Below are 18543 nucleotides of genomic sequence, written 5' to 3' on the forward strand. Positions count from 1 at the left end.
TATTCTTTCTTCGTGTTCTTTCTTGTGCATATAATTATGTCTAAAAATTCTTATTATATAAAAGATGTATATAACGAGATGTTCACATTTATAATAATTTCATTTTCTTAAAGTTGTTTTTTTAAATCATATTATCGGATGGCATTAATCAATTTATACATTTGTTTATGAAGAATCAGTTTAAGAACAACAACAATTGATAAATTTTGTCGAAATCGAAACTTTAGACAGTTATAAAAATATGTGATATATAAACGTACATTTATATTAAAGAATACAATTTCATGCAATTCGCTTATATAATATGATATTATTTAGATATTATTTTGGTTGCACGTATCATACACACATTTTGAAAATAGTACAAAATTGTAACGTTAGTCGAAGGATTTCAATTTCCAGCCGTATATTTGTTTTTAAAACATTCGATTTGAATGGAATAAGCGTTTACAGGAAACGCATTTTAGAGGACTTCAAAAGTTATCTCGTTCTCGTTATACAACGATTTTGTCATTCCGTATCCTCCGGGAAGGGCCGTTTCAGCATCTCTCGTCGCGCTGTAAGACGCGATCGAACGAGAAGAGATTTCGCGATAATCTACCTTCTTCAAGGCAGTAGCTCGCGAAGAGTCGGCGAAAGTAGAGCCGTACGTGACGGTTCGCCTTTATCTCTGCTCCCGCAGAAAAAGGAAATAACGCAGTCGGAATTTGCCGCTAGCATCGCGCTGCCGCTGCTATCGGGAATATTTTAAATCACGTCTGGGATAATCGAATTCCACGCCGCGAGAAGACGCACTACGTTCGCCCGGACGTTATTCACACTTTAACGGCGGATTCGCACCCTTGTCCCCGGCATTTTCTCTCTTCCTTTCTCTTTCTCTTTCCCTTCTCTTTCTTTTTTTTTAACGCGCCATTCACGCATCGTTGCTATGGGCGATGCGGGCCTCCGATCTCGTAAAGAATGCAAAGGTTCCTCTAGGGAAGAGCCCGGAGTGCGTCTTCTGGACCGTAACGTCCGTAAATTGTACCGTCCATCCTGATTCCATGCTGCGGCGAGAAACACGCGATCATCTCATCTCCATCGCCAATACATCGCGTTCTGTATCTGCTACGTGTCGACATTCTAGCTGTAGGACTTATAGAGTCGAAAGTCGGTTCGAAAGAATGTCAATATTTGTTGGCTCTTATCGAATATATCCTTTTCGTTCAAGTAAGTGCAGTTTTGAACGCTAAATTATTAATCGTTTTCATTGTTTTTTCTTTTTGTATATCGGACAAAGATATTCCTATAAATAAAGGGCGAAGAAAATAGAAATTAATCGGAGAAGATATATTTTTCTTAATATTAGATTTTCCTTCTTCTTGTACAAACAGAGGGAAACACTGATTGTTCTAGATCCCCGTACACTGGGATTGTCCTGTATTAGCATGGATATTTGACATTGGTATGGATATCAAACATCTATATCAATACACCAATGGTATTGATCTGGATGTTTGACATTGCTTTGTATGCCTTAGGTATCCATGTTGTAAACGTTATTACGTCGTATCCCGTGGTTCAAAGAAGCACATCACCATTTATTTTCTACTGTACCCTATTGACTTTCATCTGCTAAATATATAGAGCATTCTAAGTTGATATAATCCGACAATATGTCTTACGATCAAAATTCGATATTGCTCTATATAAATAATAAAAGAGAGATATGATATAAAGTTAGATAATGTTTTATTAATATTTGATAGCACTTTATAATTGTTATATCGCGCAACTTAAATGCTATGCTGCAACTTTCAACAGATTCTATCACATGAATAAATAATAAAAGGAATTAAATTTTACGATGAAGAATAAAGGAATATGGACATAGATTCGACCTACAATGGAAGGCGCGCGAATATTGTGTTACCGAATAAATTCTTCAATCGAATATAATCTTCTGAAGAACGGGCAGAGTGCGAGAGTGAGAAATCACTATTTTATGATTCGAATACGTATCAAAGTTCGGACGGATCTATATCCTCTCAACACGGGCCGACGAACTCTGGCCAAGAGCGGTCGAATATCTCATCTCTCTATATCGACGAGTTTTCGCATCCTCCCTTCCTCTTCCTTTTCTTCCTTCTTTCCTTTCGGAAGTTCACTCGTCGTCGGCTCGCGCACAAATGGATCTAGAAAAATGGCCATCGGATTTTCTATTATCCCGATAAACATCTCACCGATGATGCGAACGGTTTGTCAATAGCACGATGGATATAATACAGTCGAGATGTTCGACGAATCCTCTTTCGCAATAAGTGAAAGGCAAATGCAATATCACACAGAGAGTTCCGGATTACATATCCCTCAAGCACACGCTCAACTTCTATCCTATTACCGGATCGAGAGAATTCAGCTATCTAAGTTCACATATCTTTGTCATTGTCAGACGTAAGACGATTAGTGCCAATAGAAAAGGTGTTTGAAAATTGTGCCATGAACGCTCATTATATTACGTCGCGTAAAACCCTCATATCCTGACGAGAAATTCAGATGATATATTCATGAATATTCTAAAGACAGAATTTTCATTTTAATCATACGATGTAACGGCACGTCATTATTATCGTATTGCTTAGGCAATTGCAATTATCATATTTCGCGCGAATTAAAAAAATGTCGATATATAAAACGTGTCCCGCGGCGCGTTTTCATCGACGAGCGAGTCGAGAGGGCGAATTTTTATGGCAGAGCGGATATATGGATACTTACAATTCATGTCCACGCGGACCGACGACGACAGCGGGATCGACCTATTGTTATTCGTGGCGTTGCAAGTCAGCACCGTGTGGACGTCGTCCCGGCTCAAATTTTGTATAACGATCTCGCTGCGTGTCACATCGTTGCGCAGTACCGTAATCCGGTTGGTGACGAATTTGTCGTTGCGATACCAGGATACCGTCGGGGCCGGCTTACCTACGGAAATACATCAATTTCGTTTCAGCTCGCTGCGTGTCAGCTAGGCGGAAAAATTATCGCACTCGGTATCGACGAAACGCGATGCTTCGCGGAGGTCTTTTCAAAGCGAAAGCGCGCGTATAGAGAGATGCTCGAGTTTTAACAGAATTTATCGATATCTCTATGCGCTCAATAAACTCGCAACTATTGCGAGATACCGCTGTAGATTTAACGGTATGAGTATTGTTACGAGGTTACTTGCGACTTTTATTTAAAAAAAATAAAATATAATAATTGTAGCATATAATCGTCAGAAAGAATTAATAAATGAGGAATATGAAATTAGTTTCTCATTATAAAAAAGTGCTGTTTAATAATCAACTGTTTAATAATCAACAACATCAACATAAAGCATAAATAATATTCGATTTATTTATTCATAACTATCTGCATTATTGTGTAGTATATCCAAATGATATTGCAATATAATTAATGATAGAAAATATGCTTGTATAGACATTGAATAAATTAATAAAGATTAATGCAAATATTTAATATTACAAAGTTATTCCAGTATCGATTGATTAACGTACGTACATAAAATTGTTTTGCGTTTTAAAATATTGATAACTTATGTTTTAGAGTAGATAAGTATAATCTATATGTTCCGAAAGATAATTTAGTTATATTCTATCATGTTTAATTTCGAGATTATTAATATTGCACATTTTTTAGAAATCTACAAAATAAACAAAAGATATTAACAATATAAAGTATATAAAGACGTTACAACTACTTTTGCAATATTATTTCCATAATACACGTTAAACCATGGACATTGCTTAACGTTATATGTACGCAATATAAACACGCCGATTATTTATTCATAAATAACGATGTTTTGCAGAACGGTATATAAATATTTAATTTACAATATAATTAATGACTGTCATTTATATAGGAAATTAATGGACGTTAATGCATGTAATTAATATGTATTATAAGCATAATATATGTACATACTCGTAGATATTTCAAGTCTCATAAATCAATTAACATATACATGATTGAAATCTTAGTATAATTAAAGATAAGATCAGAGACAATAATAAGTAATAATTATTAAAACATTATTATAGTGAATATTATTATATATATTGAAATAAAACCTTCCATTTTTACAGAAATAAAATATTGCTTAATAAACAAAGATTCTGTTCGAGTTATTTTCCTGTTGATTGTTAATATCGACTACGCAGGGCATACACGAGCCTCGCATTACGAGACACAGAGAATCATGTAGTTTTTGGAGATTGAAAAAAGCGTTACCGCCATGCACACTCCATTTTTACGATACTCACCGCCATGGACGTCGCAGGAGAGTCGTAGATTGTCGCCCTCCAAATACGGCCCAACCGTCGAGGTCTTTTCGTTCCCGTTCTCATTGACGATCTTGATCACGTGCGGCGGCACTGAAAATCAACAGAAATGTCGATATAGTTATCGTCGAGAATATTCATGAGCCTGCGAGAGGCTTTTCTGGTCTCGCGACTCTGACGCGATGCGCGGCCGCGGGTGTCCCGGGCTCGCGATGCGTTGGAGCTGCACGGGACGGGCACGTCACACGAAAAGTCCGATAACACGAAATTGGTATTGGAAGATCGTGCCTGAGATATCGTGACGGCATTAAATTGAAATCTGAAATCGATATCGAGTCGCTCCGAGGTACGTCGCGATGTATTTCTGACGAGCGTATGTATCGGGTGATGCGCCCTTCTCGGTGCCACTTCTGCTCTCGGAATCGGCCCGGAAGCCGGGAATTGTTGCGTTATCAAATATTGGACGGACAGACGAACATAAAGTTTGCTGGGAAACTTAAAATAAGAACGGTATTTCGCACCCACGGAGAAGCCGCGCTTTATCGCGCTCCGAGAATGGAATTTACGGAAAAATAAGATTGCGATGCTCGTGTTAGGTTGGGAAATCACTTGGCGAACGGAATTCCGCGATATAATTGGAAAATTATAATCGCAAAAATTATACCGAAAGATCGCACTCAGAGAAACGCTGCTACGTTCTACTTTATTTTCTTTCTTGGCAGCAGGAATCATTTCCCGCCGCATAAAAAATGATTTTGATTCTGCATTTGGAATGGAGCGTCGATTTATTTTTATTGCAATCTTCTTTCATGGTATATCAAGAACGACAGTCGGGAACTCTTGAAATCAAAGATTAATTTGGCGAAGAACAATTGCTTTCTTCAACTTGTACATCAAATGCATTATTGCTGCTAGTAAGAGAGAAGTTATATCTTTCTTGGCAATATCTTTTATAATTCTAAATTTATGTGACATTATCAATTTTAAATATCTCAACAGCTCTTTTTCTCTCTTTCACATTATAATAAAATATATTTGACTTCAGAATACACAATTTTGCTTATGTTAATACATTTTTAATAAGAAATTTTCGTATATATACAGTATATAAATTTATGAAGAGAATTTATGATATCGCTTTCTTTGTTTTATCACATTTATTATTTACAGATAATAAATTAATTCGTAGATTAAATTTGCACGGCATCAATTTCCCGGAGAAAATTCTGATTATTTATTAACAGATTGATTAACAGATTGATAAAATTCTCTATTTTTTAAACATCTTAGATCTTTTTATTCCATTTATCACGTATCAGAGTTTCCGATAATTACATTCTTATTTTATACCATTTTCAATTTACACAGAGTTGATCGATTGATTGCAATTGAAATTTGTTTTGTTAAAGTTTTTCATTTGAATAAGGAACGAATCGATAAATGTATTTTTGAGATTTCTCATTTTATATTTAATTTCTAATTTCTTGCTTGGAATATTTCTTCGGATACAAATACATTTCGAATGAGATCATGAATATCGTATCACATAAATCATCATCATCAGCAGTAGAATCGCGTGAATCGAGAAAGTGTAATAGACGTGTGAAGCGTTCTTTCTACGCTTTTAGATTCGTTGTTATGGATACCGTCTCTGCGGGTTCCTATTTCCTTCCCTGTCTTTCTCCCTCTTCTCCCCTCTCTATCTCCTTTCTCCGTTCCTCTTGGTTCTACATCTTCGTAATCCTGACAAATGGTATGCGGGAAGGCATCATTTATCGGTATTAGCCTTTGTAGTATTTGCCGCTTTGTAGTATCATAGTCCGCCGTGTAATGCGTTACGTATCTCGATTGCCTCTCCGTTTCCTTAAGAAGGAGGAACATGATGCACTTGCGTCGATCTCGGTTGCGACCTCCTTTTTAAAGGCGAAGTCCCTTCGTAAGGACGCCAGTTCCAGTAGTCGAGAGCGACGTAACGCGCGACGCGGCGCAGCGAGGCGCACCATTAATCCGCGACAGGTCTGACAGTGGCGCACCTGCACTACTGCCGTTATTTATTTTCGCGGAGAAACTGCCGCGGCTGCTCTATACTAAGACGAGAATTATCGTGCTTTAATGAAACCGATCCCTCTGGTAAAACTCAATTTATTATCCGACTCGCACGCGCTTTCACGTCCGACTTCATGTCGGCCACTTTCTTTCCTTTAATTATCCATCACGTTTAACTAAAAGCTAAACGATCGCGCGCGCAAGATCATTCCCTAGGCCGCGCAATCATTTTTCATCTTATTTACTTGGTTCCTACAAAATAAGTGACTTTCCATCCGACAGCGAGATGATGATGATTAAATTTGTTTCATTAACGCGACGAAAGATTAATACAGAAATAGATCTCGCATTAACAGTAAACCGGTAGCCAGCAACGATTAACGCGCGTAATGTTGCGCCATTAATATATATTCCCCTTTCTCCCTTTTCCAATTACTAAGGCAGGACATAATTTTCTCAGAATTATGAACGCCAGCAGTGATATTTACGGTTATGACGATACAGCGCGCGCGGTCCTATGAAAATATCCATATAATTCTGAAAAAAATCCTTGGAAAAAGTCTACGAAAATAGAAAATAGATTGATTTCACATTATGTTTTTTATATCTTTATAATAAAATATACAGGCAGTATTGTCGTAGTATTTTATTTTTAGTGAGTCATCTCTTATATATTTCATAAAATATGCTTTCCATCTACGTTTACGTCTTAAATCGATCGATATATTTGGAACGCGCTTTCATATACTTTGTGGTCGACTATGTTGCATGTAATTATCGCAAAACTCATAGCTGATTATATACCGAAGTTTCCGTAAAATACTATCACGTGGAGTTATAACAAAGTATATATGCATATTCAGTATAATTTTGGAGTTAAATTTTGAAAGTAAACTCTGCTTCTTTAGCGTTCACGCACATGATACAAGATTTTCATATAATTAAAATTTAACTTTTACAAGTATCTCGTCTCTGATGTTCATAACGCATACAAGCTTTCAAATGAAAAAAAGTTCTATTTTACACAAATCACTCAATTTAAAATTAAATAATTAAGTCAAATAATTAGAAAATGTACCTACTTTTTTCAATTTTTTTTTCTCTGTAAAGTTTTTATTTTTTCATATATAAATAAATCTTATTCTATTCTACAGATAGCGATATTTTATTTTTAATTTCGTTATTGTTTTGCATTTTTTATTATTGAGACCATTAATACATGCAAAATTACCTTTTTGCAATTTGCATTATTTTACATTTCTATTCCACAATTTCGCTTGCTCGTACACGTACAGTTCATCAGCACGGGCATTTTATTCGCGAACTCGAGTACTTTGCGTACCGACGCGGGACTGTTCAGATTTATTGTTTATAAAGGCTCTTGATTTCGGGAACATCATCAGCATCGAGAGTGCGGCGTCGGTGGGCACCGGAAGTCCGAAACTGTTTTTCGTGATTAATAACGAGCTCGGTATGGGCGGCAATGGTGTGAAATGGGGGGAAAAAGAGAGGAGGGAATAGGCAGTAACGGACGACCGAGCCATCGGGTGGTAATTGTCGTGCTCGCAGTTACGCTGGTTAATTTGAGTCGCCAAAAAGTTACTTCCGCCTTTCGCTCCCGGCGTGGTCATAAAAAAATTTTACTGCGATTCGCGTGCTGGTGCGCAAATGAAGTCGTATCGATGTGCTAACGGCGACCGAGCGCGCCATAACGGCATGCAGGATTTGATTTCGGGCACGAACTTTACATTACCCATCGCTCACGCGAAAGTTCGCTCTGATAAAATATGACTACTACGGTATAAGAAATTTAAATCAAAATTACGCGCACGCTGTAAGCCATCGGTTCGCCGCAAGAGAACACGATATTGAGAGTAATATTTTGCTTGATTCTGTAGATAAAATTTTCTAGCTGCTAATTATGACATTAATTGCTGGATTGCGAGCAAAAGTTAATTGTAATTAAATACCATACAAGAATATAATACGATTGAAAATGATAATTATATACGATACTTTAGTTTCTCTTATGAATAATTTATATGCAGTAATGTCTCATGCATATATTTTGACATCATCGCGCAAGCTTTCATTGCGTACTTCTATTCGAGATCAATTTAACGAACCATTCTAAATTACCATCGCATTTTCACTTTTGTCATCGCATTCACTTTAGTCATCGAGTCATTGGTATGCATGGTATGCGATACACCGCGATAAAGTTTTGTCATGGCAATTTTTTAATTTTCAATGTATGAAAATAGGCCGATTAGACTACTAGTCATATACGGGGGATGTGTGAAATTGCGCCCATGATTGAAAAATATTTCCACAGGAAACACGTAGAAGTGTTCATGGACAAAAGTATGTTTTTTATTCATAAAGCGGCGTGGTGGCAACTGCAGAAAAATAAAGCGTCTGTCGATGTTGTGTGAAAAAAAAGAATCGAGTTCGCGCACCCAGACGAAAGAGAATGTATATATGAATTCTAAAGGGGCGGCCGTTCGTTCCGATTATTTTCGTCAATGCTACGCCGATGAATAGGGTGATCCGATTCGTTCCGCGAGCGCGTTCCGCTTTGGCCGAACGTTTCGTGCTTCTACCGTCTCCATCCTATCTATATCACGCCTCTATTCCACATCTCTTCTCCTCCCCTTTTTTCCGCACGTGCCGAATCAAAACACGTTCGTTAATCCTGCGAGATGGAGAGCAGCGGAGCGAGAATATCATGGATATAGAGGTGTCGGCACGACACACTTTTGTGGCTATTCTCAAAAAGCGTACCTCAAAAGTGGCATTGTGGCGACTATAAACTCAGGAAATCACAGTTAATATTCGTAGTAATAAACACAGCATTACTCGTCATCGATAGACATCAGATAACTATCATACTACGTTTAATCAAAAGTGAAATTGCGATGGTAATTTAGAATGGTTCGTTAAACTGATCTCGATAAAAGTACCCTAAAAAGAGTGTGAAAATATATGCATATATGAGATGCGTTACTATGTGTAAATTATTCATAAAAAAGACTAAAGTATTATATTACATTATTATTTATCAATTGCAAAATTGAAAAGATATTAGGAAATTTGATCGAAAATATAAGAAACATATTATCAATTATTACAAAAAAATACATCTATTTTCTTTTTATTGTTGCAAACTGGTTTTTCATGATAGTAAAAGAACAGTGGGAGAGAGAGAGAGAGGAGAGAGAGAGAGAGAGAGAGAGAGAGAGAGAGAGAGAGAGACAAGATAAAGAAAGGAAAAAATTAAAAAATGAAAGAAACATGTCATAATAAACAATGAATTCTTATAAATAATGTTATCTTCATATCTCAAATTTATAATTGTCGTATATATTATTATTAATAAATTAATTATATAATTGGATTCAATAATTAAATCATGAATAAGTTTATTTGCAATATTAACATGTGCAAGAATGAAACTTCACAATCGGCAATCGTAAAGCACTAGAAATGCAACAATCAAAAAGGATAACAAGTTTGCGTTTACGTTGTTACGATATATAAGATTAGTTTTGCAGCGAGATAGTAATTTAGATCTACATGCGCCAAGACTGCGTGCTAATGCAAAACAATTTAACTGCAAAACAAACTTAACTTCCTCGTTAATATTATAGACGAAAGGGTTTACTTTTCCACTTACACAGCGACGCAATTTCCTGCGCTCGTTCTGAGGAAACAGCGCTACGCAAACGCTATGAAAAAGAATAAAGATATCTCGTGAGAATCACTGAAAGCAATCACTGACCGTACAATTATTTATGTCGTATCGTTTGAAAGAATTCAGAAAAGAACTCAGAACAGAAAGTAACTGTGTTTCACGTTTTACATATTTTCGATTTGCATAGAAACAATACATAATAATATCTTATATAGTGCTTTTTATTTGCAACAATATTTAAAATTTTATAAAAATTTCTGTTATAATATGTTTTTTAATCACTAGAATGATTTGAACTATTTTTTAATTCAAGACAGTTCTCTAATTTAACAGTTCTCTTAATTTTCTTAATTAACAGTTCTCTTAATTTTCAGGCAGCTTTCTAATTTAACAGAATAAAATTGAAAGATTTCTAAAATTATATCGAATCACTCTATCATCTATCTTTCGTAATTGACGAAATTGTATTATGTAAACGCGTGGATTCTCAATTATTATATATATATATATATATATATATATAATATATGATTTGTCTGTATAAATAAGATTATTTAATATAAGATTTAATATAAGATATAATTATATAAGATTTATTTAATTTATTTAAGATTTATTTAAGTAACTCTTCAGACAGTGTAAAGAGGCCTCAAAAGACTTTTTAAAATTATTTAAAAGAAGAACAATATTTAAAATATCTTTAAGTTGTTTTTAGACATCTTTTAAGGTACTGTCTAGATCATTTATTTTAAATATCGCGCTTATTTGATACACGCCTATTAAATTGTATACCGATTAAACTCTATATATATGCTCGTTATATATTTCCTTGGTTATGACATAAAGTCGATGATCCTTTCTTGTCCGATTTTCCATAATCTGTCTCTCCGGCGAAAGGACTAAAGAGAGATATCCTATCGATAAAGCTGACTCAGACAGATTGCTACGACAAAACTATCTTGTCCCAGCGTTCGAAGGCGTCTGCCACCATAGCTCATTATGCGTCGCAATGAGTTTGAAGATTTCATTACAATAATTGCCTTGGAAGCTGCTAGCATTACCAATGAAGTCCATCAAAGTCCGCGTTTTATTATCATTTTCACGATCGAGGAATATATATATTTTATGCTATCACATACATAACATTACTATCTGCACAGATGTTTATAAAAATGACGACATCTAGTAAATTAATTTGTTAAATGTCAGATTTGATCGATTTCTTTGCAGTAGCATAACTAAAAATCGTTGATGCAATTAAAGTAAAATAAGGGAATAGAATTTTTGATGAATATATTGCCTCGTTGATCAATTTTTTTCTTTCTTTTCCTTTCTCCTTCTTCACTCTCAAAACATATAATTGTGTAAATATTATTTATATATTATGAAAGAATATGATAATGATGATAATTTTCAAGTGAGATTTTTTATTCACGTAAAGCATTTTTAAAATTTGATTCTTTCGTATAATTTTTAAAGCAACTAATAGAATTAGGTACTGCATCTTCAGATGTATTTCATATGAAAACAATTGTACAAAGAGAGTCTGTTGCACGTTGCAATTTCGTTTGCAAGTATATAGATTATGCGATGCAAATCTTAGTACATTTATATGAAATCTCGAAATCGGAAGCGTGCGGCTTCGGTATCCCCATACGGTAATATACGAAAAATCGCACGTGAATACGATCCGGACAGGGAAACAGAGAGATAGAGAGACATCGACAAACACAGATGAAGAATGTATATATCGCACGGTGCAATATCCGCTCTATCGTGTATTACTTGCTCTCTCTCTCTCTCCCTCTCTCTCAAATACACGCAACACATATGTGAGCTTTGTATGGTCTCGTACGTGCTCGGGCCAAGGGTCATGTACACGCCGTAGATATACATCCGGTATAATCCGACGCCGCATCCAACGAAACAACGGGCTTGTCGAAGCGCGTTCTCTGACTCTACCGACGATGGCGACAGTTTTTCCATTCTTTTCTTTTCATTCCGTGCCTTTGGCCTCTTTGCGCCCTTCTCGCCGCTAATACGCTTGTATTTTTGTTCGAATTCCCTCTTTCTGCATCATTCTTCTCCGTAATCTTTCACATCCCGTTGCTTTTAGAAAAAAAAAAGAGAGAGGGAAAAGAAATGGAGGAAAAGTCGAAAGAGAGAGTTACTTTCGAGTTGACTTTCGAGAGACAAAACGAGATACACTCGATCTCTATTCTCTTATTCCTTTATCTTATGCGGGTATAAGATTGTTCCGTTGTGTTAAAAGGATGGCTACATCCGCTATATTGACCGAAATGTATCATAGGGGTATACACCCGCAAAGAAGAAATAGAGTGTGAAACGAAGTTCAGTTTTAGATATATTTGACATAGGACGTTATTTCGATTATATCAAACATTTATTTTGCTCTCAATTTTTGCGACGTATTATATTTCTAAATTAATTAAAAAGAACGTTAACTTATCAAAAGGAAAGAAAAATCGCAGTTATATTTTTAAAATTCATATTTTAAAATTTCATAGAGTTGAGAAATACTTAGCATCATAAGTTGAATTAAATAAATAACGGTAACATACATACATAATACATGATGTAACCTTTTTTAAGAATTTTTCCTATATTAATGGGACATTTCATTATTTAAATTATTTATATTATTAGAAATTAAGTCAAGCCATTAAAATTTCTTTTTTGCATAAAAGATTGTAATCTCTAGATTAATGTTGCGACAAAAATTTATGTATAGAAAAAATAATATCTAAAAATATAGTGATGATATGTGTCACATATCTAAAAAGTTATGGATGGAAAAATTTAATTAATCTAAATCTAATTACCTTTTATCTCATTATTGTGATATTCATTATTAATTAAACTATCGACCGGAATGTAATTCTCACGTTGCACATGCACGCCTTTGACAGAACGCGTAATTTCCGTTTCGATAATGGCATAATTATCTGTGCGCGATTAGTGAAAAAGCGACGTGCGAGAAGCAAACGAAGCGTTCGCTGTTGGAGCGCGCGTGTAAGCGAGGCACGTGTACGTTATCTTATACACGCACGTGTGAATATTCAAATCGGCGCGCGGATGTTATATAATTCAACGCCAATTTAAGATAAGTCTCATAACCAATCGACCGAGCCCGATTAATACGTTCGCTCACGATATCATTTAATTAAATACACGTGATGACGAACGAAACGATTCTCCCAATCGTTTCTTCGAATGTTCTATGATTGATAAGAAAATTCTGCAAAACAAAACAAAACGTAACATTCTTTAGCTTTTCTTTCTGTGTAATAATTGTGATTTACCTCTCGAACGTGATTCCAAAAAGTAAGAAATATTTTTACCGAATCGCACGTTAAATATTCGCGAGATCGACAGAGAGAGACTATTATGGCTCTAGTTTTTTATTTTTTATGGAAAATGATACACGTCTCCATATCGCGCAACGTGAATATTTTATTCTCGTATATTTCATGCTTGACGGAAATATCTAACGTGTCTAAAGAAAGGACTAAAACGGGGCAGCGTACGGCAAATATTTCTCGTCGAGCTCGAAAAAGATACTTGCGGGTTCTACATGGATTTTACAGACCACGTCCATCAAGGAATGCGAAAACTGCGCGAATAATATGAAAAATATATCTAAATACAGACAGAAATGTACGTTTAATTACTAGTGCCATCGCTGAAAAGACATCTCTGTATATTTCTCTGCATTTTTAAGGAAGTTTAATAAATTACGTGCGGCAACTGACTGATATTTTGAATCATAAAAAATAGTAAAAAGTGATTTGAAGAATCTCCACTATTTCTTCAAAACATTTTGAATCGACTAATAACATTTTTTATATATGGCATTTTATAATTAATGTTTTTATATCCAATAAATTAAGCTTACAAAACATGGTTGAAACTTTATTATTAATCTGATATTTTGTATGAAAATGTAAACTAACTTTCAATGTATTTTTTCCAGAGATTATGCCGGATTTTAAATGTCAGAAAAGTTTTTAATAATTTTAACTTGCACAATATGTACGAAATATATTGAAAAAGTGCGCGCATTTCAATATAATATAACTATAAAGTAATTTTTTTTATCGTAGACTTGATTTTCCCCAAATTGTTTCAACTATAGATATATGAACAATTAGGGAGTTTATGGCATTAATACAAGTCGATTGCGATAGGTTAATCGAAATTCTCGAATTCTCTTTACTTTGTCAATATCAATGTGGTTCTTGCGTCAGAGTGTTCGATTGTCGCTTCCAATAAGATGTCGCGCACGTGACCAAGTACACGTTACAAGAAAGATTCTTTGTTCCGTACAAGTGACCCGGGGCCGAGATTCAAGCGGGTGCTGTAAAGGACGGTCGCTAAATCATCAGATGTCGCGTTAAGGAGAGTTCGCGATCGTTACAGCGATGACGTTTCTTGTTCCGATGGTCGGCGGCAACTTTCCGTCCGGCTTCGTCGCGGACCTTCTTCACCAACTCCGTACCAAAAGAGCATTTCTTATAGCGCGACAAACCGCAGAGCGAGCGAGCAACTTTTCGTCGACTTCTGCGTCCGGAAAGTCCTTCGCGCTGTGGAAAGAGGACAGCAATCCACCTCTCCAGATCGGAGTCGAAAGTATTTTTGCCAGCTAAGATTCAAGTGGGAGTGTAAAGTGGCTTCGAAACTTGACTGCAACTTCAACGGCGACATGACGGCAAGAGACGGTCGTCCAAACATTGGTAGGACGCGTCATCTTAATTTTGACATTGCACGGATTTACCCTGCCTCCGATTTCCAGATGTGTAGCCATGCGATCAAAGCGCAGCCACGAACTGCTAGCAGATATCAGCCGGATATACTCTGTATGTGAATTGCATCGTGCTGCGAACCCACCGTTAACACTGCATCGAACGTATTTGTTCTGTTCGCGAGTGACGATGTAGCGACCGTATATATCCGCCGGGATAATTAATCATACTGTAGTAGACTGGTATGGTATACAGAGACTTCGATGGATAGAACACAATGTAGTGGGTATGATTTCCAGTCGCAACCAAACATCTATGTTGTTTTTACCATTGAAAAATCGACATCGTTTTTTACGCAGCACGTCCGTTTGAAATTTTTGTTTCTCGCGGAAATAAGCCGATGTGCTTTGATTTATCACGACTTTTTTCGTTTGTCACCACGTGGAATTTTAATGTATAGCATAATGTGATTATTTTAAAAACAAAAATCAGAATATAACAACGAAGATTTTGCCAGAAAGACGTAAGCAATTTTACAATGAGAAAGAAATTTTTTTAAATTCGAATTTTACACATAGGAATGCAATTTTCATACATTTTGGATAAGAAAATAGATATATTTCTATAAGATTTGCAAAATATTAATTTTTAATTTTGATATTGTAATTTGGTATTAAAATTGAGAATACGCTCTTCTCTGATGAAACTCTCAATACAATATCTATATATTATAACGATCATATATAATATAATATCTATATTATAATACCTAGCTCGCTTTTGTCATTATTAGTAATAATATATTACTATAATTTCGTTTAATTACAAATGCATGGAGAGCAGTTCATGCAATTTAGCAATCGATATAACGAGGAATTCAATTCCGTCGCTGATATTCCGGCTATGTACGTAAATCTCCTACGGCAAGAGATGTCCGAAAAGTTTCTTCGTTGAATGTTTCAGATTTCTACTCGGTTAATCCTATGGAGCGCTTAGATAGAATCGGCATTGAGGTAGGTCGATACGGGAGAGAAACTCATCAGTCTTGCCGGAACTTTTATAAAAGTTTTGATGGATTCACTTACGAAACTTCGCGATAAGAAATCTATTTTACATATTGCGATTGAATGCACAATGTCATTCGCGGTGCACGACAATATTCACGCTCGACTTCAATTCTCGATTTTCGAAAATACATTTGTTTCTCGACGATTATATTTCTCGTCATCGATTTATTCATAAGTCTTCATAATGTTGCAAACGAATAAAAACATGATATGGATAAAAGCAGAGTTAATACCAATCAATAAGAGATATAATACAAAATTAACGAATTTTTATATTTTTGTCGATTCCTATAAAATATCGCATTACAAAATCGCGTTTCAAAAATAATATAAATAAAACAAAATACATCGATTGCTATTCGATAACGTTATGTAATTTTATCGAATTCGCCCTCTTTGGTATAATGTATTCTTCGTGTCGTTTTTAAATCAGGGTGGCGCTATACTTACAACCTAAGAATTTCTAAATGGAATTTCTTGTGAGAAACGTGATACACGTAAGTGCTTTTGCTGCTTCGCGGCGATCGATAATTCCGCTCTTCGTTGGCCAGCAGCGAATAAGTATATTCCTTTAATGACTTTCGCGCGTACCGCCTCTGTCCGATCGCGTTTCTCGTAAGACTTGCAGAAAAACGACTTGAAAAGCCGAGCGCCTCGCCGATATAATTTGCCGAGAGTTTCCGATACCGTCATTCCTTCTTGGCCGATTCTCCTCGCTGAAATTAACATCAGAGTGTACGGAGGCATCCGTTTACTCTCCAGTTCTCTACTTAACCGATCTTGAGCGCGTCGATTAGTCTTCCGGATGCTGTTTCCGGCGCTCTCTCTCTTTCTCCCTCTCGAATCCTTCGGTTTTTCAAGATAATGGAGGACATCTAGGACGAAAAAGCGAGACGAAGGGTTGAAAAAGAATGGAATAAGGAATGAGAAACCCGAAGCAATTATTTCCCTTATTCTCCTATTTCCGAGAAAGAAAGAAGAGAGAGAGAGAGAAAGGGAAAGAAATTGGTAGAGGCGTAGATTCGATAAAAGCGTCGTCACGTTCCCGGTGCCAAAGTATTGCGATTTCTGACTCGTCCGTGTATTTACCAGAATGGTGGAAAGGTCGAATCAAAACGATTAAGGCCTCGCAACATTACGTGCAACAGAATTTGAACGTCGTTTTCAGACGCTCTCGCAGCAGCGAGATTGGCCGGACCATCCGAGATCGCTTCGTACGTTGCTGCGCGCTTTTCTTTATGTTCCATTACATCCGACCGTATACTGTTATTGTCTTGGCACTGAGCAGCACTGTGAGCTTCATCAACTCGAAGGAGTCTTCCCGGAGTCGCTTAACGTTTATTCACGTTCCAAAATGAGAGGGAAAAGAAAAAATACCGGTCTCTCTGAAAAAGTCTATTTATTCGAACACGTATTCTCGTTCGGGGTCAATCGATTTTAGTCGCTTTTTAAGACAAAAGTCAAGCGTTTCTCAAATCTGGCGGATGTAAAATAGCCGGAGTTTACGACTCCGTTTTTGAGATAGTGCGATTGCGTTGTTTTACGACGCAGTGTGCGGTACTTGGATGTTTATGTCTGGGTAATATCTTCGTTGATAGCACATATTGAACTACGACTGTTCTATACAGAATGCTATATAAATCGTGTTTTTTTCCGAGATAAAAGGCTATAAGTAACACACATTATTCTGATAAATATATCTTTTATACGCCCACGCAAAGACGTAAATCAAGCATAAATAAATTATAAAATTATATCTTTTAGTTATTTCTAAGTACACATTATTTTGACGGAATTTCAATCTGCGGTTTAATCAAGAATATATCTACCTTCCAATCACATACGTTTTCAATCGAATCTTGGCGGTAGAAAGATCGACACAAAAATTCACCGAACAATAGTGGTCGAATCGAAAGGAAATGTGCAACTTCTAGATCGTGTTGTATTCCACCGCGAGTCGATTCATCAAGCAGACAATCGGGCGAGTGGTGCGCAAAAAGCTAATATTTCCGAGTAACAAATGCGGCAAAGAAATGATTCGTAGAAATAGCAGAAGGAAACTCCAAGTTGGGTAAACTCCGGAAGACTTATGACGATAAGCGCGCGCTCCGCGAACCTGCAATTTTTCATTGTGCGCGCATTGCGTTTCTATCGTAACGTTCAATTCCATAAAATAAACGGACGTTTAATGCCAAGCACCGCGACAATTAACTTCGTCTAACTAATTTGTTCCGCGTCCCGTGTGGCGGGGTTATATTTACGAACCTGTTTGCAACGCAGTGCCAACAAACAGTAGAAACTAAAAACTTGATTGCTCTCCTCTGCTCGTATTTACTTCCGTGCACGTTTATCTCGCACGCACGTACGCGAACAAGTGCACGCTGACAGTTTTCAATTTCAGAAATGGATTAATGCTTTCCGTGATCGTGCCGTATTTTTATATTGTTCTACATTTGTAATAATTTAATATCATAATTATTAAATTAGTCATATGAAAAAGAGGAAAATATTACAAGCGAATAGATGTAACAGATAAAAAATATCGTGAAAATTCTTTGGATTTAATTAAATCTTTGATTAAATTTTTGAAAAAAAAAAAAATGAAAAATTACGCAGTCTGCTCGAGGGAATTTTTTGCACCATAGGGAAAAGCA

General features: G+C 36.1%; 1 protein-coding gene and 1 long non-coding RNA gene across 4 annotated transcripts in view; one reads left to right on the plus strand and one right to left on the minus strand.

Annotated features, from left to right (window-relative positions):
- LOC145976684 (neural cell adhesion molecule 2) overlaps nucleotides 1-18543 on the minus strand; it is a 194167-nt gene that overhangs the window by 37415 nt on the left and 138209 nt on the right. For all 3 annotated transcript variants that reach the window (XM_083107989.1, XM_083107991.1, XM_083107990.1), the window contains 2 exons: nucleotides 4302-4412; nucleotides 2755-2958 (listed from right to left, as the gene is read on the minus strand). In XM_083107989.1, coding sequence (XP_082964115.1) covers nucleotides 2755-2958; nucleotides 4302-4412 — 315 coding nt within the window. The remainder of the gene's footprint in view (nucleotides 1-2754; nucleotides 2959-4301; nucleotides 4413-18543) is intronic.
- On the plus strand, nucleotides 960-1596 carry LOC145976688 (uncharacterized). The gene is made up of 3 exons (XR_014440295.1): nucleotides 960-1209; nucleotides 1374-1444; nucleotides 1521-1596. It is a non-coding gene; the product is annotated as an uncharacterized LOC145976688 (long non-coding RNA).

Source organism: Camponotus vicinus, unplaced genomic scaffold (assembly GCF_025532165.1).
Source record: "Camponotus vicinus isolate PSW18456_S1 unplaced genomic scaffold, iyCamVici1.0 SCAF_9, whole genome shotgun sequence".
Classification (NCBI taxonomy): Eukaryota; Metazoa; Arthropoda; class Insecta; order Hymenoptera; family Formicidae; genus Camponotus; species Camponotus vicinus.